The sequence below is a fragment of the Rhineura floridana genome, chromosome 8 (assembly GCF_030035675.1).
Source record: "Rhineura floridana isolate rRhiFlo1 chromosome 8, rRhiFlo1.hap2, whole genome shotgun sequence".
Lineage (NCBI taxonomy): Eukaryota > Metazoa > Chordata > Lepidosauria > Squamata > Rhineuridae > Rhineura > Rhineura floridana.
Window position 1 is genome coordinate 49,912,517 of NC_084487.1, and position 22,138 is coordinate 49,934,654.

The following is a 22,138-nucleotide window of genomic DNA, read 5'->3' on the forward strand; positions in this document are numbered from 1 at the left end:
TATGGTATCGTCTGCATATCTTAAGTTATTGATATTTCTCCCTCCAATTTTCACACCTCCTTCATCTTAGTCCAATCCCACTTTCCATATATGTTCTGCGTATAGAGTGATAAAATACATGCTGCCTTACACCCTTTCTGATTGGGAACCAATCAGTTTCTCTGTGTTCTGTCCTTACAGTTGCCTCTTGTGCAGAGTATAGGTTGCTCATCAGAACAATCAGATGCTGTGGCACCCCCATTTCTTTTAAAGCATTCCATAGTTTTTCATGATCTACACAATCAAAGGCTTTGCTGTAATCTATAAAGCACAGGAAGATTTTCTTCTGAAATTCCTTGGTCCGTTCCATTATCCAATGTATGTTTGAGGTATGATCTCTGGTACCTCTTCCTTTTCTAAATCCAGCTTGGACATCTGGCATTTCTCGCTCCATATATGGTAGGAGCCTTGGTTGTAGAATCTTGAGCATTACTTTACTTGCATGGGATGTTAAGGAAATAGTTTGATAATTACTGCATTCCCTGGGATCCCCTTTCTTTGGAATTGGGATATATATTGAACACTTCCAGTCTGCGGCTCATTGTTTAGTTTTCCATTTTGTTGACAAATTTTTGTCAAATTTTGGACAGATTCAGTCTCAGTAACATGTAGCAACTCTACTGGTATGCCATCTGTTCCTGGTGATTTGTTTCTTCCAAGTATTTTAAGAGCAGCTTTCACCTCACATTTTAAAATTTCTGGTTCTTCATAATACAATTCCTCTGTGAATGAATTTGTCATCCTTGCAACTCTTTTATAGAGTTCTTCAGTGTATTGCTTCCATCTTCCTTTTATTTTATTTCGGTCAGTCAGTGTGTTTGTCTGTTGATTATCTAACATCCCTATTCTTGTTTTAAATTTCCCTTTAATTTCTCTAATCTTTTGGCATAGGGCTCTTGTGCTACCTTTTTTGTTGTCCTCTTCTATTTCTATATAATAACTATTGTAATAGTTCTCTTTGTCCCTATATACTAATGACTGTATTATTGCATTTAGGGTTCTGACCGTACTTCTATCTCCTTTTGGTTTTGCATTCCTTCTTTCCTTAACCATTGTAAGAGTTTTGTCAGTCATCCATTGAGGTCTTTCTCTCTTTTTAACTAGAGGTATTGCCCTTTTGCATTCTTCCCTGATAATGTCTCTGACTTCAATCCATAGTCTTTCTGGTTCTCTATCAGCTAAATTCAAAGCCTCAAAGCTGTTCCTTATTTGATCATTATATTCTTCTGGGGTGTTGTTTAAATTGTATTTTGGCATCATGATTACTTTGTTGTTCTTCTTTAGCTTTACTCTGATTTCTGATATGATCAGTTCATGATCTGTACCGCAGTCTGCTCCTGGCCTTGTTTTTGCAGAAAGTATGGAATGTCTCCATCTTCTGCTACCAATTATATAATCAATTTGATTCCTATATTGACCATTTGGTGATATCCACGTGTACAGTCGTCTTTTCGGTTGCTCAAAAAATGTGTTGGCAAGAAACAAATTATTGGCTTCACAATATTCAATAAGTCTTTCTCCTGCCTCATTTCTATCTCCTAAGTCCCATTTCCCCACAATTTCTAGTTCTTTGTTCCCTACTTTTGCATTCCAGTCCCCCATGATTATCAGCACATCTTGTTTTGGTGTGTGATCAATTTCTTCCTGTACTTCTGCATAAAATCTCTCCAATTCCTCTTCTGTGTTTGCTGTTGGAGCATAGACTTGGATGATGGTTATGTTAATAAGTAGATTGTAATGTTAATAAGTAATAGGTTAATAGATCAAGTAGCAAATACAGTAATGACATATACTGTCTGCATAGTAGCTATCTGTAGCAGTATACAGTCAGATTCTACCTTCAAAACTACCAATGTTCTGGTTCATGCTATGCTTGCTAGTTAGGCTTTTTAAAAATCATTAATGCACAGTGGAGGTGAACGTTAGTCAATGTGCTCCATCATTCACCCACTTCTTGATGTAGTACTTTGCTGCAAACAATATTTTTGTTGAAAGCTGGGCTCCTTCTGAAGACCTTGGAAAAAACCTTTCACTTCCCCTAGTTTCCGTTTGTGGCCTGGGATTGTTTGTCACTAAATGTATTATCTGTGTTTAATAGGAGATTGGGGACAGAGATGGCCACCTCCTACAAAGCTCTCCTTTGATTGGCTGAGGATTTTTCTAGGTTTCCCTAATGTAATCTGAAGGTGTTACAGGTATCAGCCCATCCATCTTTGCTGGCTACAAAAGCCATCACAGCCACTCCCTAGTACACTGTCCCCTTTTTTGTTCCTTGCTTTAAGTTGGCAGAGATGCAGGAATGGAAAGGGAAGAGCTGTAGCTCCAAGGTAGAGCATCTGGTTTGCATGCACAAGGTCCCAGGTTCAATCCCTGGTTCTTCTTGGCGATCACTCGTGACCGAGTAAGATTGTCTTCCAAAATATAGTCTTTAACAATGGATCCGTCTGAATCTGTATCTACCACCGATGTACCAGGCCATGACTAGGGGCTTCTAGATTTCACAGTCCTGCCCCCGTCGCCATTTGCCAATCGCCATGGGACTTTTGTTGTGGAAGACGCCTGTGCGTGAATATGTTTTATGTGGGGAGATTGGTGCACCACGATCAACACACAATCTTGACAGAAAAAGGCTTTGATCCAATGGCATGGGTACCATGACGATTGGAAGTCCTTTATCTACTGCAGCCTGCACCCGCCTTCACAGCCGTTGTAACATACACATTGTTATCATCCTCCTGTTCTGCCGTTGAGGACTTTCTTGGATTGTTCTTTGTCTGGTTCCTCTCCCTTCACCTTACCGCCATGAGTGACCCTGCTGGGAGTATGACTCCCAATGGCATCGCTCACAGGGTTCATTGGAACACGCAAGCCCACTCACCACTACAAGGTGACGATCCAGTGAGGGATCGCTGGATATCAGGTAGGGCTAGGAATGTCTCTTGTCTGAAACCTTGTAGAGGCACTGCCAGTTAGAGTAGACAACACTGAGCTAGACGGGCCAATAGACTGACTCGGCATAAGGCAGCTTCCTGTGTTCCTGTGAGTAGCAGCAACAGCACCAAGAGAGGTGAAAGGAGGCATTTTCCCACCCTTCACCTCTTCCTTCTTTCCTCCCTTTGATCCCATCAGGATGAGGCCTTTGAGGATTATGGTAGCTTGCTACTCTTTCAAGTCTCCTGCAGTTGCAGAACTACAACCCTGATAGTCCTTGCACCATAACACATTGTTATTCCAAGTGACTTAGCTAGCAATTTGCCAATATCCCTTCTTTAGACTCTGAAATATTTATGCTTATACATACACAGAGGTAACCAATATAAAGCCTATAGTCTGTATTCAATCTACAAAATGTTTTTTTTCCTGGTGAAGCTTCTCCCTCCTTGGAATGGCTGGCCTATAGGTGTGTGACTATGTAGTGGAAATCTAGGATTCTTCAAGCCTTGGGTTGGATATGGCACATGGACCTAACCCAGCTCATAGCTTTGATTACTTGGGATTAGAAGAATATGCATAGATTCTACTGTCCCTATAAATCATTTTGTGGCATGACCCACCATTTGGCTTCACAGTAATTCAATATTTTTAATATGCACCATTGCGCTGCTGATAATATACCAAATTATTCCAGATTCTGAAATATTTGAATGTATTTTAAGAACCAGATGTCTGTGCAGGGCAGGGCAGTCATCTTTAGTGGGAACCCCCCCCCCATAGTATTGTCCAATACTTCATTTTGGGCTCATTGTATTTGGCAAAGGGTATATTTCCCCACATATTATTTTGGAAGTTGAATTAGGCTAGAGTTGAACCTAAAAATCTTTTTCATTTGGGGTGGTTTCATGAGTGGATGTTGGGCATGGTCACATTGACCACTATATTTTGTTTTTGTTTGCTTTTGCTTGTTTGTTTAATCAGTTCACCTTACGTTTTGGCCTGTATGAGACTCACAAGGCAGTCTAGAAGCAGTCTCCCCCTCCCCAGTTTAGTTAGATGGTGTTGTTTTGTGGTGGTTTGTCTCTCCTAGAAGCGTATGGCTTGTCTAAATTGCTACTGCTAATATTTTTTCTGCAGTAACTTTTTGCAGTGAACCTGCTTACTGCTTATAGCACACTGTAGTATAGATCAGAGTTCTTCAAGCTTGGACTCCTGAATGTAGCTGGACTACAACTCCCATCATCCCAAGCCACTTTAACCAATGGTCAGGAGTGATGGGAGTCCATGGGGAATTTGGGGACCTAAGGTTTAAAAAGGCTGAAAATTGTGTAGGATGATTGGGGATGGGGGGTTGGGCCGTGGTTGCTCATGGTCCACTTTGTGGGCAAGCTATTGGGCTAAACTGGTTTTTGTCCTTCCAATTCTGATTGCAGGATTTAAAGAAAACCAGCTGACAACATGTGAGCATCTTATGCCCCTCTCACGTTGTATTTTGCTGTACTCTGCATGTATAATTACAGGTAGAACCATGCAACTAAATGTAAAGCAAGTTATGACAGCGTAGTTCCGCCATTCCTGTCTCAGTGGAGCTGTCCAAATATTTCACTGTTTCCTTCTTTTAACATTTGCTTCTTTTCTCCTCTTATAGGACGAATCATCAATGTTCTTCCAGTTTGGTCCGTCAATAGAACAGCAAGCTTCTGTCATGCTCAACATAATGGAAGAATATGATTGGTATATCTTCTCTATTGTCACTACCTATTTTCCTGGCTATCAGGACTTTGTCAACAAAATTCGGAGCACTATTGAGAACAGCTTTGTGGGATGGGAGCTAGAAGAGGTGCTCTTGCTGGACATGTCTCTGGATGATGGAGACTCAAAGATCCAGAATCAGCTCAAGAAACTCCAGAGTCCTGTCATCCTCCTATACTGTACTAAGGAAGAGGCCACCTATATCTTTGAGGTGGCTAACTCTGTAGGTTTGACTGGGTATGACTACACATGGATTGTGCCCAGCTTGGTGGCTGGAGATACAGACACAGTGCCCTCTGAATTCCCCACTGGACTTATCTCTGTGTCATACGATGAATGGGACTATGGTCTTCGTGACAGGGTGAAAGACGGAATAGCCATAATAACCACGGCCGCTTCTGACATGCTGTCTGAGCACAGCTTCATTCCTGAGCCCAAGAGTAGTTGCTACAACACACAGGACAAGAGGATTTATCAATCAAACATGTTAAATAGGTAAGGGAAATAAGCATAATGGGCTGCCAGTCACTGGCATGTTCTAGCTATCATGACGAGTATGTGTCTTATAGAAGACATTAGGAAGAAATTTTCAGCTGGATCTGATTTCTGGGGTAAATGAGTAATCTTTTGTGGTTCTCTGTCTTTCCCTTGTACATTGTTCTTTTGTGCTAACACAAGATTGATATGGACATTAATTCAGAATGAGAAACAGGCAGATTATAAATGACTTGGTTGTATGGTAGCCAACAGGAAATAGAAGCAGGACAACAGCTTCGTATTGACAGTGTATACATATTTAAGGATGAAAGCTATTTTTGTTATTTATGTTAGGGGTTTCTGCAAGTGAGCTGATGTTCAAAGTTATAAACTACAGTCCATTATTAAGATTTATCAGTGAAAAAGCTGTAGGTGTTATATATACAGAGAGATGGGTTTTTAACTGGCTTGACAGTAAATACCATGTTAATAGGAATATTTTGTCCAGATGGGGTGAATAGGAGAACATTTCCACAGGGTCAAATGCTGATACATTGCAGGGAGGAAAAAAATGTATAGGTTAATCAGGACAAATAAGAAATAGGAGCTAGATTTTTTTCAACAACAACAACATTTTATTTATTTATTTATTAAATTTATTAGTCGCCCATCCGGCTGGCTGTCCAGCCACTCTGGGCGACGTACAAAATAAAAACATACAAATACATTAAAACATTAAAAATCTCAACAACAATAATAAAACCTAACCCACCCCAAAAGCCTGCCTGAAGAGCCAGATCTCCAAGGCCTGGCGGAAGCTCATCATAGAGGGGGCATGGTGGAGATCATTTGGGAGGGAATTCCACAAAGTGGCGGCCACAATTGAAAAAGCTCTCTCCCTAGTTTTCACCAGTCTAGCTGTTTTAACTGGTGGGATAGAGAGAAGGCCTTTTGAGGCTGATCTTGTTGAGTGGCATCCCTGTTGATGTTGGAGGCGCTCCTTCAGATAGACTGGGCTGAAACCGTATAGGGTTTTTAAGGTCAGAACCAACACCTTGAATTGGGCCCAGAAAACAACCGGTAACCAGTGCAACTCCTTCAGCACTGGAGTGATGAGATCTCGCCGGCAGCTGCCTTTAATCAGGTGAGCCGCCGCATTCTGTACCAGTTGCAGCTTCCGGACCGTTTTCAAGGGAAACCCCATGTAGAGTGCATTACAGTAGTCTAGACAAGAGGAGACCAGGGCATGTACCACAGGTGGAAGCAGATGGTTGGGAAGGTAGGGGCACAGCCTCCGTATCAGATGGAGTTGATACAGCGCCGCTTGGCTCACAGCTGAGGCCTGAGCCTCCATGGACAGCTGGGAGTCAAGAATGACCCCCAGGCTGCGGACCTGATCTTTCAGGGGCAATTGTTCCCCATTGAGCACCTGGTCAACATCCCCCAACCTTCCCTTGTCTCCCACAAACAGTACTTCGGTTTTGTCAGGGTTCAGCTTCAGCTCATTCCTTCCCATCCAGCCACTCACCGACTCCAGGCATTTGGATAGGGTTTCTACAGCCAACCTCGGTGAAGATTTGAATGAGAAATAGAGCTGTGTGTCATCAGCATACTGGTGACACTGCAGCCCAAATCTTCTGATGATAGCCCCCAGCGGCTTTATATAGATGTTGAACAGCATCGGGGAGAGGATGGAGCCCTGTGGCACCCAAGTGAGAGGCCAAGGATCTGAAACCTCATTATTAATAAATAATGCATGATGAGATCAATAGCATAAGGAACCAGGAACTGGAGTGGCAAGATAGAAATGTCTTAGGATCAGTGTGGCAAAGCAAGTGGGGAAGACTCATGACCCATAAGTGCAAGGGAGGAATTAGGATATTATTTTAAAGGGAGACAGGAGATGCCTTGGATGTTTTCTGACCAGGAGCGGACAATGTGATGATGCTGTGCTGCTCATCTGACCTTCCTCAGGCTAAGCTGATGCTGGATACAGAAAGGGGTAGAGATGAGGCAGTGGCAAGTTCTGTGTGGTGCACATATGCCAGCAGGAGCACCAGATTGGCTGTGCCGGCTTGTGTTTGTATCACACACCATCTCACCACTGCCTGTCCCCTTCTCCATCCCAGAATGCAGCCACAAAGCTGGAGGGAAGTCAGGTGAGTATGCTGTCTGCTACTATTTCTGATCATGAATCATCAAGCAAACATTCCATGTTTGGACAGATAACAGATTTGCACCAAATGTGGCTCAAGGGGAAGGACAGGGGTGTCACTACTGGGGTGCGGAGGGTGCGGACCGCACCCGGGTGACACCATGAGGGGGGTGACACCCCGAGCCACCCTGCCCCACGCCGTTGCCCGGCTAAGGAGCCGAGAAGCGCTCCAGGTTGGCGCAGCCAACTCCTCCTTGGAGGTGGGCAGGCAAGACCAAAAGCAGGCGCCCACTCGCTGGCGGTGAAGCTGGGACGGGCCTTCCACCGTCAGCCTGGAGTGTGTGGTGAGTGCATGTGTGTGCGCACATGCGCGCACATGCAAGGCCAACCACCCCTGTCCATGCACCTGGGAGGGTGCGCACCGGAGGTCTGCACTCCCGCTAGTGACGCCACTGGGGAAGGATAGGAGTTTGGGCAATAGTAGGTAGCACAGCTGTCTGCTTCTTGCAACCTGAGCTCAGCCATTGGCTGTTTTGCTTTCTGTGTGCCTTCTCCAGAGAGATTAAGGGCTAACTGGAATGGGGGTAGGCACATGAGACAAGGCACATGAGACAAGGCACCTTAACTACAGTCCTGGCTTGCTACGGTCAGTCCCTAGTGGGGATAGCTTCCAGGAAGCACTCAGTTGGCTTTTTAGACCAGAACTAATTTCCAGTTAAAGAGCTGTGAAATTTGGTACCACCCATGTGATTGTGGGCCTTTAAATGTTGTAGCAGCTCTGTGGGATGAACCCACAGAAAAACAGCTCCCACCCACAATTCTGTAATGCTTACAAGTGTTCCAGGTTCTCACTGATTTAATTGGAATGTAATTCCATGTAAGTGTATTTAAGGTTGTCACTTTAAAAGTTTAAGTTAGAACTGAGCGTGTGTGTTTTACCTGCCTACAAACCCACTGGGATTATTATTATTATTATGCTAGCTTTTGCTAGTATAATGGACTCTGTTATCAGTGAAACATGTATTGTTGTGTAGGAGGAACAAAAGCAGTTTTCGTTTTGTCTTGTTGAATCAAGGATTAAATGTGAGTCTGTAATATATTTATAGTTGCTGGCAATGAGCCAGAACCCTTTTTGTGGTGGGACCTCCCATTCTGTTTTGAGAGAGGTTATTGTCCCTCGTGCACACAATCAATTTCCATTGCGCATGCCTTGTCTCACAGAAAATCATGGGAACTTCCTGCGTTTAGGGAATGCAGACTTGTAGGACTGTGGTTACTGTTTTCAGGCTGGATTTTTAAGGAACATAATATTACCAGATGTTAACATTGTCATGAAGATGTATGAATGTGTTTTTCTAATCTTAAATCTCTACCCTAAAATCCTGGAAAAGTATCTATAGCTGGCATGAAACATTATGGTACTTGTATACTTGCCACTGAAAGTTGTGGTCTCAGATCCTTTCTCTCCCCCAGTACTAATGCCTAGTAATACAAAATGTGTGATGTCACAACATGATCCTGGTTCACACATAGGGATGCGGGAGAAATTTGATTCAGTTTGCATTTAAAGGTGAACCTACCTAATTTGCAATTTCTGAAACTATACGTGCACCAATATAGCCATCCTCTGAAATTCACACTTCTCCAAATTTTGCAATGCAGTTCTCCAGCCAAGTAATGTGTACAAAAATACATATACTAGGGTAGAGTGTATATATAAATGTATATATTGGTGAAAATAACATATAAAATGCACTATATTAGGATAAATTATTTTGCAAAAATGTGTATAAACTGCATATAAAAATGTGTAATTAGGAGAAATTCTCACTAAAATGCTGATGAATTTTCATTAAGAATTCTTTAAAAACAACATGCAAACTGAGGTGGAAATATAAACTCAATTTAAGAGTGAAAAAATGAGAAACTGAGGAAAGTGAAATTGATATATTTGCCTATTCCCATTGCTAAGCCAGTCTTTGGCTTAGTGCAAATGCATGAACGTACAGCCTCCTGGAAAGGAGCTCATAGCTGCTTTGCTCCTTCCTGATCCTTTTTGCTGCTGAGCCACATTGAGCTAAACTGGCTTAACGTGTCATTCAAACCCTGGCTCCCGTTGTACCTCTCTCAAGACTAACCAAGAGCCATAACCAAGTTTTGTTCTTGGTTTATGGCCCATGGCTAGTCTGGGAGAACTAAACCATGAGCCTGTGTTTGGAGAACATGCAAAGCCAAACATTGGTGCATTACAGCAGCAAAAAGAATCAGGAAGGAGCAGAGTGACTGTGAGCTTAGCATGTTTGGCTTCCTGTGAGATGCAAAACAAGCCACTTTGTTGCAAGCTTCCCTGCCCCCACAAGCAGCAGCCAATGAAATGGAGTCGGGGCAGTGAAACACACAGCACAATGGTGTCACCTTAGTCAGTGTTATGAGGGAGAACAGAGGAGATGGGGGGTTGTTGCTATTGGTGGCAGACATGCATGTAATGTATTTTCTAATCTTGGGCTAAGGAACAGCAGGAGACCCAGAGCTGCCACTGCAAAGAGATTACAGTCAACAATGTAAACCCTTCAGTGTATCATCTTGGGTAGTGTGAGATTGAGTCTTCTCTGCAAATGAGCTATCACAGTTGAGAACAGAGCATGTAAGCAGTTCTAAATGAAAGAGCTACTGGCAAGGTATCACTGTGAAAGACCTACATTCTTGAAAGTTGTTTCTCCTGCTCAGTTTTGTTAATAATGAAGGTATGCTGCCAAACGTGTCGTCTTCAAGGTTGTGGGGGGCAAAAAGAGCTAAGGGGGTTATACTTATAGACTTAATGGACTAAATGCCTGGTGCACGGGATGGGAACACTGTGGCTGTTACTTCTGCACTGCCTTCAAGTCGATCCCGACATATGGCGACCCTCTGAATAGGGTTTTCAGGGTAAGCAGTATTTAGAGGTGGTTTACCATTGCCTTCCTCTGAGGCTCAGAGGCAGTGATTGGCCCAAGGTCACCCAGTGAGCTTCATGGCTGTGTGGGGATTTGAACCCTGATCTCCCAGGTCATAGTCCAACACCTTAATCACTACATCACACTGACTCTCACTGTTACTTTTAGGAAATGGCAAAAAAAATAAACAGGAGAGGCCAAAAGCCAAACAACAAGTTCAGGCCTGTCCAGAGCCGAGCAATATCTTTTTTTCTTTGCAGCAGCAGCCTTCACAAAATGCCATATCAAAACATTTCTTGATCTGGGGGGGGGGAGAGGCTGCTGTCAGTGGGGTACACAGAACTAATATTGTGGCTCCCATGATTGTGCCAATAGCTGATAATCAGAGATGAATAACTGAAAAGAAATACGTCAGGATTTTCTTCAGTTGCTCACAAATGACAGGATGTAAATATAATGTTCTTATTACAGAGGGATTTACAGGTCCCAAACTTCACCTATGAGTTGTTCATACTTAGAATTGCTTCTGAATGCGGTGCTATATGCATAATGTTTTCTTTTTCCCAATTACTAATGAGTCCTGTACTGATTGGTTTTAATCTTTCATTTATCATTAGGATGCACGCATGAGTTTTCATTTCCATAAATGCACTGGAACTACACAACTTTGCAAATGGATGTAACAAGTAGACAGAGTATGTTCCTTTTGCAACTCTTAAATTAGTTGCCATAGTTCATTTATGTGATATTTTATATACAATTTATATTTGATGATTTTGCCAGGGGAAGAGTTGCACAGCAGTCCCTTTCTTGATCCGTTTTCAACCAAAAGTTTGAAAAGTAGAGGATAAGCTAAGCTCTTGCTCCATAGGGCAGTGACCTCTCTCAGTTTTGCTGTTGCTCACTAACGCACCATGTACAGTAATGGTGCTATATAAAAAGAAAATAATAAAATGATGATGATAATTACGGTATTTTTCATCTTGTTCTAACTTTATTTTTCGTAGAAATAAAAATGCATGCTTTCTCTGTTTGTAAGTCATTGGTCCATTCATATGAATTCTGAATCTCACTGAAAAAACTGGATACATCTTTTGATGTGGATGTAGAGGTGCATCTGATAGTTGGGTGCACATGTTGTGCACAGCTACAGCTGGATCAGGGCCAGGATCTCCCTATTCACACTGTGTTTGGAGCACAGTCACTTTCTAAGGTAAACACAAATTTGAGGTTTTATCTTTAGTGCTATATATGCACGAGATACAATTCACAATCAGTAGTGTGATATTTTGCCTCTGTATAATGAATGGTGATGTAGCTCTTCTGGATGAATGGTTAGCCTATCTGCAGAGGGCAATACCTTGGCAGTAATTAAGGTTCAGGGCAGATATATACTGCAGAACTTAACTGGGGGAGATCACAATCTTGAAAAGCTAAATAACTTAAAAAACCTAAAAGCTTCACAAAATGCTAAGCCATTTTTCCTTAGCAAAAAAAGAACGTGTTAGCGCTAATGTGTATGGCGGTGAAAAAAATTGGAAATGGACTGCCTTCAAGTCGGTACCAACTTATGGTGACGCTATGAATAGGGTTTTCTTGGTAAACGGTATTCAGAGGTGGTTTACCATTGCCTTCCTCTGAGGCTGAGAGGCAGTGACTGGCCCAAGGTCACCCAGTGAGCTTCATGGGTGTGTGGGGATTTGAACCCTGGTCTCCCAGGTCGTAGTCCAGCACCTTTACACCACACTGGCTCTCACACATGACCTTTTATTTATTAATTTATTTACATTTACATCCCACCTTTCTTTCCTCATGGAACCCAAGGCCATGTACATTTGCTTCCCAAGTGGTCACCCATCCAGGCACTGACCACCCAAGAGAGCCCTGCTTTGCCATAAGTATGGTTGGTGGCCATATGGGACCGGGCATTCCCAGTTATGGCATACACATCTTTGAGTTCCTTCCTTCTTGGTTTTTCATAGGCTACTGAAGACAGACTTCTTCATGCAGCTCATAGTTATGTGGAATTCACTCCCACATGAGTCAGTGACAGCTACCCACTTGGATGGCGTTAAAAGGGGATTAGACAAATCCATGGAGGAGCAGGCTGTCAATGACTACTAGCCATGATGGCTATGCTCTGCCTCCACTGTTGAACGGAGTGAATTCCAGTTGCTGGAAACTGCAGGAGGGGAGAGAGCTGTTGTGCTCAGGTGCTGCTTGTGGGCTTCCCATGGGCACTTGGTTGGCCACCGTGCGAACAGGATGCTGGATTAGATGGGCCATTGGCCTGATCCAGCAGGCTCTTCTTAGGTTCTTATGTACTAATGACTTACTTAGGCTTTAGTACCCCCAAACCAAGTAGTGTTTTTTGTCTGGCTCATGTGGTGCCTAATTTTGCTTCAGTTTTCTTTTTCATGTTGTATTACTCTCTTAATCCTTACACCACTTTAAGGACTCTGCCAAAAAATGGCCTATAAACTGTTAAAGCAAACAAAGAAACAGACCCTCTTCTGTACTGAAATCCAGCTGGAAAGTTTCCATGGAGGTGAAATCTGCATATTCTTGATGGAACTGTATCTTCTGTTTAATCAGAGAAAAGGTTGAGCCAGCTGCAGTGAAAGTGTTCTTGCGTAAAATGTCTTTTAATCCCACAGTGCAGGCACAGGACTAACAGCAACGGTTGCGAGCTAGATGGTTTGCCCTTTCTGTCCCTGCTGCTTTAACACAGCAGAGTGCAGAAGTAAGTAATATACAGTGAAGGCATGAGACGCTTCTAAACCCAAGACTGGTATATTGCTGCTCTTAAAATTACATCGCTCTTGCAGTCACATCTTGGAAGTGCAATCACTGGTTGTGCCTGCTTGTTGTAAAGATGCTGTGCCATGGAATCACATCACAGTACAGGTTACACAAGACTCCACTTCTACTCAAGCGTCAAGGTCAATAGACAACCAAGCAACAATGCATGCAGACACAGTCTAAAATGTGTAAAGGGCAAAGCTACTCTTGTCTACAGTCTCTGTTGATCATGTTAGTGCTTACAAAAGAGAACCCTACAGATAGCAGTCTATTTGGCTGTGCATCCTATTATTTTACAAATTATTTATTTGAAGGGTTATCAGGGGACAGTCCTTCAGATAGACCAGGGCTGTCTGGTCTATGCCTGATTTAAAAATAAGGAACCATTAGAATGGAGGGGGGGGCTTGAAGTTGCCCATCAGCAGTTAGTACTTGGACAGCAGACTGAGCTGGCATACATTTCACCTGGTCACAGTCTTCCCTGGTATAGTGGGATACATTGTATTTTTATTTAAATTATAGTAATCTCTAAATTTGCATGTGCACATTTTATGCAAATCTCTGCCCTCTTAGTCCTCATTTTTGGTGATTAATAGTGATTTGTAAGAAGACACTCTATGTATTAACGAAGACTTTGCATGAAGCTGAGACACCCTAAGCCAGCCTTTCCCAACTAGTGGGCCACCAGATGTTGTTGGACCACAATTCCCATCTTTCCTGACCATTGGCAATGCTGGCTGAGGCTGATGGGAGTTGTGGTCCAACAACATCTGGTGGCCCACTAGTTGGGAAAGGCTGCCCTAAGCCATTTTATGGAGAGCTTGCTTCCAACCACCACCACAGGAAGCCACTGTGATTCCCCCCCCCATTTAACTAGATCATAAAGTTTCCATCTATGTTTCCCATGCCTCAGAACCAGATCTTTCTATTCTCAGTACTGTGGCACCTAAGTTATAGTTGCTCATACACCTTTTGTAGTGCATCTGGATTTTTTCCTTCTGTTCTTCTGCCTCTAGAGAAGTGATCCAAAATATCTTCTCTGATGCAGGGGTGGATTTCAGATGGGGCCTACAGTAGGGTTGCAATATTGCCTGGTTAGCCAGGTTTTACCCAGATTCTAGCTATGCTACCTTGTGCCCACTTAGCCCATTAGGTGGCCTGGATTCCAAGCTTTCTTTTCTTTTTTTTAAAAAAGCAAGTCTCTAGTCCTTGTAGATCCAGAGATAAAAGGCAAAAATGTGGAGGCACTTTTATGCCCAATAATTTTGTGAGAAATCAGCCTGGGAAAATTCTGGAGCAGATTATAAAGTGGTCAGTCTGTAAGCACCTTGAAAACAATGCAGTGATTACTAGAAGCTAACATGGATTTATCAAGAACAAAGCCTGCCACACTGATCTTATCTCATTTTTTTTTAATTGGGTAACCTTGGTAGACCATGGAAATGCTGTGGACATAATATATCTTGACAGCATTGAGCTCCCAGCCCCTCTCCTTCTTGGTAAGCAGCAATAATGCCCAGCACTGGAAAGCTAGGGCCGCAACTCCACTCTGCCTGTGTTGCCCATTGACCACTGCTAAGTATATGAGTAATACAACAACTGACACATAGGCATGTTTTAGGACTATCAGTCTGCAATCTTAACCAAAGAATTGGAACAACCTGTTAAGAATCTTGGCTTCAATGATTTATCAATTATTGCAGCAATAGCATTTTGGAGCAGGGGGCACATTTCAAAAGATAAAATGTTGGCAGCATGGTATAACACAAAATTAGAGAGAGTACACACATTGCTGCTTTTTCCTCAGTCCAGGACAACCTCATGTTTACCATGGGAAGTCAGGTATGTCCTGCTGATCCTGATTGTGGAGATACAACTCTTAAAGGAATGAGAACTCTGTTTTGCCCAATGCTGATCCTAAACCAAAGCCTAGGCTGCCATCCTGTACCCACTTACCTGGAAGTAAGCCCCATTAAACACAAATTTACTTCTGAAGTAGACATGTACATTGTACTGTAAGGTAGCTATACAGTGAATTCTTGATGATTGCATTTGCCTTTTTGGAAGGGGGTTCTTTAACATGTACCTGCACTTAGTAGTAGTATGTGAAGAAAATAACTACTAGGGAGTACATGATCTCAGACGAACCACCACAGGAAAGATGCACTTTGGTGGCTAGGAAAAAAGGAAGGCAAGAATGGAGATTCTGAGGACTACTAGAAACTAAGACGCAAGCAGGAAAATTGCACTAAAGGGGAGTGGAAGACAGAAGCTCTTTAGGACTCCTCTTTAGGATTTCTATTGCCTGGTGTTGAGACAACTTGCTTATCAATCACAGCTTTGACTTCACTCATAGGTTAAACACACTGACAGGCAGGAGCAGTGAGGCTGGCTCATTTCACAGGAATCACTTAGAAAGGTACTTTCACATTTTGGTTTATAACTTTCTAGGTGGACTAGAGACTTTTTTTAAAAACGGAAGGCTCAGAGTCTGGGAGCACCAGTGAAGGCCTTCACAGGCAACATGGCACCTGTGGGCAGCAGCTTGGTAACCTTGAGAATATTGCAATAGAGATGTCATCTGATTCAAAACGTTGGAAACAAGGGAAAACATCTAGATCTGTAGACTTGACACTTGAAAACTACATGGCTTCAAACTGGAGGATAATACTTGACATTACTCAGCTACAGAACATGCAACACTTCTGAATATTCTGTCCTCAGTGTTCTGTAACTGCCATTTTGGCTACATCATCCTTTGCTACATATTAGAGCAGCTGAAGAAGGCAGAAGCTGAAAGGTTTGCTATAAAAATTTAATATTGCTGTTTGATAGTCATTGTAATACACCCACACCCACACATACTTAATGCTGAATCATGGCCTGTGACAAGGAGTCACAACTTGACATAAGGTATTCATCTCTGGGGGCCTACTTTTTCCATAAGTTAGAATTTAACCCCCTCTTCGTTGAAGAGGTTAAAGCAGGATCATTCCACACAAATGAAGTGTATCTCTCTCCTCTTTGGTAGGCAGAATGCTGATGGAATTGAGGGATCTTTAAACCATTTGCTGATATGTGATGAATAATTGCCCAGCAACAGCAGAATAATAAGTAAAAATGGCCAAATCTGTGTTACCTAAGTAACTGATCCTACGTGGCGCAGAGTGATAAGCGGTGGTAACGCAGCCGAAAGCTCTGCTCATGGCCAGAGTTCGATTTCAACGGAAGGAGGTAGTCAAATCTCCGGTAAAAGGGGTCGGGGTCCACTCAGCCTTCCATCAATCCGTGGTCGGTAAAATGAGTACCCGGCATATGCTGGGGGGTAAAGAAAGGCTGGGGAAGGAACTGGCAATCCCACCCCATATATACGGTCTGCCTAGTAAACGTCACAAGATGTCACCCTAAGAGTCGGAAACAACTCGCACTACAAGTGCGGGAACCTAAGTAACTGACTGCTGATAATTTTATAATGTCATGGTCCTGTAAAAGAATTTAGATTAATGAATGAACATGCCTGCCCATTTTCCTTTTTGTGAATTGACATTCCTCCCCTCTCCCCCAATGTCCTTACTATATTTCACATTATAAAAATAGCAACAGCTGTGCTGCCATGGCTTCCCACACAACTTTAGAGCCTTTTCCCATTTTCTTTGATGCAAAAATCAGGTTTGACAAGAGACCAGCTCAGTGCGTCCCCTAGTGGCTCTGTCCTGAGGGGAAACCCTGACAATAATCATGGTCATTAGAAGATCATTGCAAACAGAAGAACTGTTAACTGTAGCTTCCAGCCTGAACATCACTTCAGTTAATAACCACAAGAAATATCTTGCAGATTCATGGTTTGACTAAGCTGTTTCTTTTATTTTACATTCCTAAGTTGCTGAACAGTTGCAATATCCCACTTCATATAGGCAGCTACAATTTATAAGGAAATGCTTCTTGCCTTATGGCCCATATTCAGCAAGTGCTCAAACAGGTGCCTAAATGAAAGAACCTGAATACCATGTTATTTGAATGGCAGCTTAGAACACCTTGAAATTAGTGCTGAAAGGAATATTGTAAAGCCTACTCTACTGGATGGATAAAGAGAGAAATATTTTATCACACATTCTGCTACAGATTTTATCACTCTTTCATGCCCAATGTGTGGTATAATCCTCCTTACCCCACCTGCCAGGATCATACAAATGACTGAGGTTGGTCATCTGCAGGGGCTGCCTTTACTTTAAGAATAAACCAAAATCACCCCCTGTGAGTGACAGAAACAAAGTCTTACTTTGGGTATTCAATCAGTGGTGTGGTAGTTGCCAAAACTTGGAAAAGCTCTTTCTGTGCAGCAAGGCTCACAAGGTTGTGGTCTATTTGCATCAGTATTAACTACCCTACTAAGTATCTGTGATTTCACATTCATTCACCAGTATGGTGAAAAATGGGTGCAGTCACACTGCTGCCACCTGGGCACAACTCCATGCAAGCAGCTTCCCACATGGAGCACTGCACATGCATTTCTGAAAATTCATGTGAAAAAATAGGTTGTTACCTACGCATACAAACTATAAAACCATTTCTTCAAGGTTGTAAGAGACTATCCTGAAATACGAATGCTTAAATATACAAACCAGGAATTCCAAGGCATTTAAAGCCAAACAGACCTTTCTAACTCTGTTAGGTCATTCAGAGGCCATTGAGAGCTTCACCCACAACTGACAACATTGTACCCTTCATTTCATTTTCTATAACATTTCACAGATGAAAACTGGGACACTCTTATTCTTACCTGTAGTATAGATAGGTAATTTTAGACCTTGGAAATAATGGGGGGAGGGCTTTAAATGGCCATGTGTATTACTTCAGTTGTGCACACGATTAAATTTACTTTCATGCTCTACAATGAATATATTAGAGCAAAAAACAAACAAATTGCCAACCTTGATTAAAAAAGACTATGATCGTGTGCGGTTTCACACAGTGCATTCATGACTGCAGAAATAAAACAGTATATCTTCTGCTGCCCTGACGCTAAAAACATGTATTTGGGAATAAGCATCATTTTGTTATAGAAAGGTTTAATACATTTTAAAGTTAAAAATAATGAAAAGAGTATTTGTCACCATGTACAAGCCCAGCTGGTTGCCCCCTGACTATAAAATGTTTTGGTAAAATAAGAAGAAATAAAGCATGTTGCACTGGCCAGCATCAGCTCCAGTAGGCCCTGGCATGCCATGCCAACCCAGGCGCTAATATGGGGCCTGTTTGCCACTGCTCCCATCAACTGCCACTGTCTGGGCAATCATTTGGGTCCCTGGATTTCAACCCTGTGGGCCAACCCTAGCTGCACCACTGATCCTTACATCAAGGAACATGGCATGAATCCCTGCACTCTCACAATTATACATTTCCCAAGGGTCTTTTCTGTCTGCTGTTCATTTAATTTCCAGTAATTTATCCTGGGGTAATCCATGAGCTTGGATGGCCACTTATGCATTACCAAAAAAGAGGACAAAAGAGCATACAGAAGTGCATATCCTAATTAATATATATAGCTGCAGATTTAGAAATAATTAATACAAGTCAAATAGAAACACAGTACATCTTTTGCCATAGTGGAGAAGATTGTGACCAGGCAATCCGTGTGTCTGCTCAGTCTGCTGTCCAGGTGCTAATTATTGATTGGCTGCTTCGAGTCCCCTGGTTTCTCCCTTCTTGTCTTCAAAATGGACTTGGGCCAGACACCCCTTCAAACAGAAGGATTCTTCAAGTAGAACAAGGTCCTCTGTAAAGTAGGACACGTGGCTATCCAGTCACTAGAAGATGGGCTAGCTAGTAAACTGACAACAATAGGTTTTTTAAAAATTTATAATAGTTTGGACCTGGTTATACTTTTCATATGTATAATATTCAACAACGTTATCAGCTGGAATAGGTAGTTATGAGGAGATGGAAGTGAAGAAGAGGTAAAAGATGAACAAAATGCAATAACGTTTCAGGATTTTATTATCTAACATACATCCTGATAAATGACATAACTCCCCTTCATTTTAATAGCTTTTGATCTCTTCCCCATAATCTAAATCTAGATCCAGGAATACAACTACGTGAATAGGGGCAAAAGGTTTTTGTGAGCCAGACCTATTTCTGACAGTCTCCTTTCAGATAGCGTAGAACTTTCTTAACAGCTTTTGCTTTACTCTGTAGCTTTGCAGTTTCTCATGCTCTTATTCAACCAGAGGCAAATGTTTTGAAAAATCTGAACAAAAACAGTTCATCCAGTTTTGGGTTATATGTGAAATAAATGTGTTAGTTCTGCTGTCAAATAATTATTTAGTTGTGATATTTTTGTGTGAATAATTAATTCAAATTGCCTAAGGTTCAGCATTCAGACTTAGAGTGTATAAAATCATTAATGAAGAATTATTTTCTTGAGATGCTTGGAAAAATCATTTTGTAATAAATGTATTAACTTTTGCAGGCATTATGGTTTTGGACACCCCCCTTTTTGTTGCCCTGTACATCCTGCATATGTCATTTATATAAAACATTTGAGTGAACGATGCTTCCTAATAATAATGTCTGATACATTATTTATCATTTGTAAAACGAGGATGACTTTGAAAAATTAAAACTGTGGCGAGAAAATCTATTAAATTGTCTATCTCATCCTCTTCTCCTACATCATTTATCTAGTGAAATATTGAATTGTGCAGTATATTCAGGCATGAATTATGATTTTCCTTTGCATATTGGAACACATTTAAAAGCCCTACATTGCCTTAATCAACTGAATAAAGACCATCAGCTCAGAGATGCTCTAAAAGAGAATATAATGAATAGTACCCAATAAGTAAAGCTTTAGAATGGACAGATGAAACCTCTTAGAAGAGAACCAACTCAATGGGAAGGCTCTTCATAGGTTGAATGGACAGCCTGGCTTAGCTTGGAAGTGAATTTTCACATTAATAGTATTTTATTTATTTATTACATTTCTACCCCGCCTTTCTTTTCATGATTGAAACCCAAGGCGGCTTACATGTGGTTCCCAGGCAGTCTCCCATCTAGGCACTGACCACACCTGACCTTGCTTAGCTTCAGCAAAGTGCTGGCCTCATGAGCCTTCAGACCATAGCCTGGGACCAATTTTATTTTAGATTAGCATCATTTGAAATATCTTTATGGAAACAATTATGTGGAAATGAAATAATGAGTTTCAATTTGCAATTATAATTTAATATATAATGTTACATTTCTTATTAAATAGGATAGATTTGTTTTTCTATCCTGTTCCTCCTATTTTTAGCAACAGAAAAGAAATAATTATTTAGCAGGTGTGTTCCTTTCAAGCAGGAATATTGCAATTTATATTGTCATTTTACATCATTCATGTTCCCTATTATTTATTTGTAATGGGTTGCAGATACAGCATTTTGTTTTTTCAAAAGCACCAAAGTAAAAATGCTTAATTTAACTGCTGAAATGCAGACATGTATGGTGTGAAAAACTGGTGCTAGGTTCCATAGTGGCATGTTGCCAACATGTACGTTCTAGAAATCCACTTGGTTCTTAACAAATTATTCTCTTTAGGACCTTTTGTTTTGCTTATTATGTTGGCTTTCTTCTATTCCTCCAAAGCATTCAGAATGTGGCATAGGAAATGGGGGAGCAGTGCAGCTGTAGGCCATGCCAGGGAGGGTGCTGGGATACTGGTAACTGCCCAAGTATGCCAGGTAAAAACATTGGCCCTGGGGACTACATCGGGGGGGGTGTGTCTTCAGACCATTATTTGTGATTAGTGGACTTAATGCAGCACTGTAGAAATTATCTCACTAAGGAGGTGATGCAGTTTGGGGAACCCTGTAGCATGTGGTGGCACAAACAAAAAATCAAATTATACTAATTATACATCATATGTGGGAAAATTCAGAGTTTACAGAGGTGCTCAAGTATTGGGTGGCGGGGGGGGATAGATTAGCAAGCTACTTTGCTTCTTATCCTGGATTGCCTGAGCACTAAACTCTCTCCGTACAATCTGACTGAGCATTTTGGCTTCCCCCGCTACCTTGACCTCTCTGTCTTTTCTTTAGATCATGACTCATTCATCCACTGGAGGCTCCCTTTTACCCAATTTTATAGAATTTATAAGTCGGATTGGTGTCAGGCTTCATTGGGTCTTTGGCATGGTGCCACTGAGGATCCCCCAGTTGGTGCTACCTTGGTCCCTGCCAGGTTCCATTGTTGCATATTGCTGCTGCATGCTGCTGCCATTGCATGTGGCCACTGTGATGCAGCAGCAGCAGCATCAATAGTCACACACCTCACCCTAGACCACAATGTGTTCCTGGGCAGGCAGGGCGTCAGTTTTGAGTATGACATGAGCCAGTGCTTGAATCTGATCTTCAGTGGCCAAATCTTATACCTTCCAAACTGTAATGCCCAATCTGACATTGACATTGCGTTGAGCGTTGCATTTTGGGTAAATTATCATGGCAGGCAGCCATTGCAGATTGGAACTGAGCACAGGCTTGGTTCCCATTCAGAAATGCAGCAGTTGCCACCCACCAGGCTATTTTGCTATAATTGCAACAATTGGGGCAGGCCCTGAATGCCAGCCAATCTGTGTACTCACAGTGAAGCTAACTCATCTTTTGCACTTCATACATGATAATATACAAGCTTTTTCACACATGGATATCTTTGTTGGAAGTGGGGAAAGAGCAAATCTTGTTTGGGTTCTTTTGTTTGTATTCCAGAAGGAAGATAGAGTCCTCCAGCTGGCTAGGCTTGTCTACCTTTACCTGTGCTCTTCTCTTCCTAACTTCCTTCTGTTGTAAACTGATATGCTCAGGGAAGCTGACCTGCTCCTCCTTCCTTTGTCTTCTTCTTTGACTGTCAGAGGAGAGAGGAGACATCTTTGTCTTTGCTGTCTCTCCTGAGCCATGAGGGCAATACCCATGTCTGGGCATTGCACCTCCAACTTAGTTAGTTAGAACTAGGTATGCCTTTTCTATCTACTATGCATTTCTATAAATAAAGTAACTTTAATTATTTT

General features: G+C 41.9%; 1 protein-coding gene across 1 annotated transcript in view; it reads left to right on the forward strand.

Moving 5' to 3' along the window:
• Positions 1-22,138, forward strand: part of GRIN2B (glutamate ionotropic receptor NMDA type subunit 2B) — a 326,614-nt gene that overhangs the window by 129,268 nt on the left and 175,208 nt on the right. Inside the window, exon 3 of the mRNA XM_061582819.1 lies at positions 4,622-5,220. Within this exon, the coding sequence (XP_061438803.1) occupies positions 4,622-5,220 (599 nt within the window). The remainder of the gene's footprint in view (positions 1-4,621; positions 5,221-22,138) is intronic.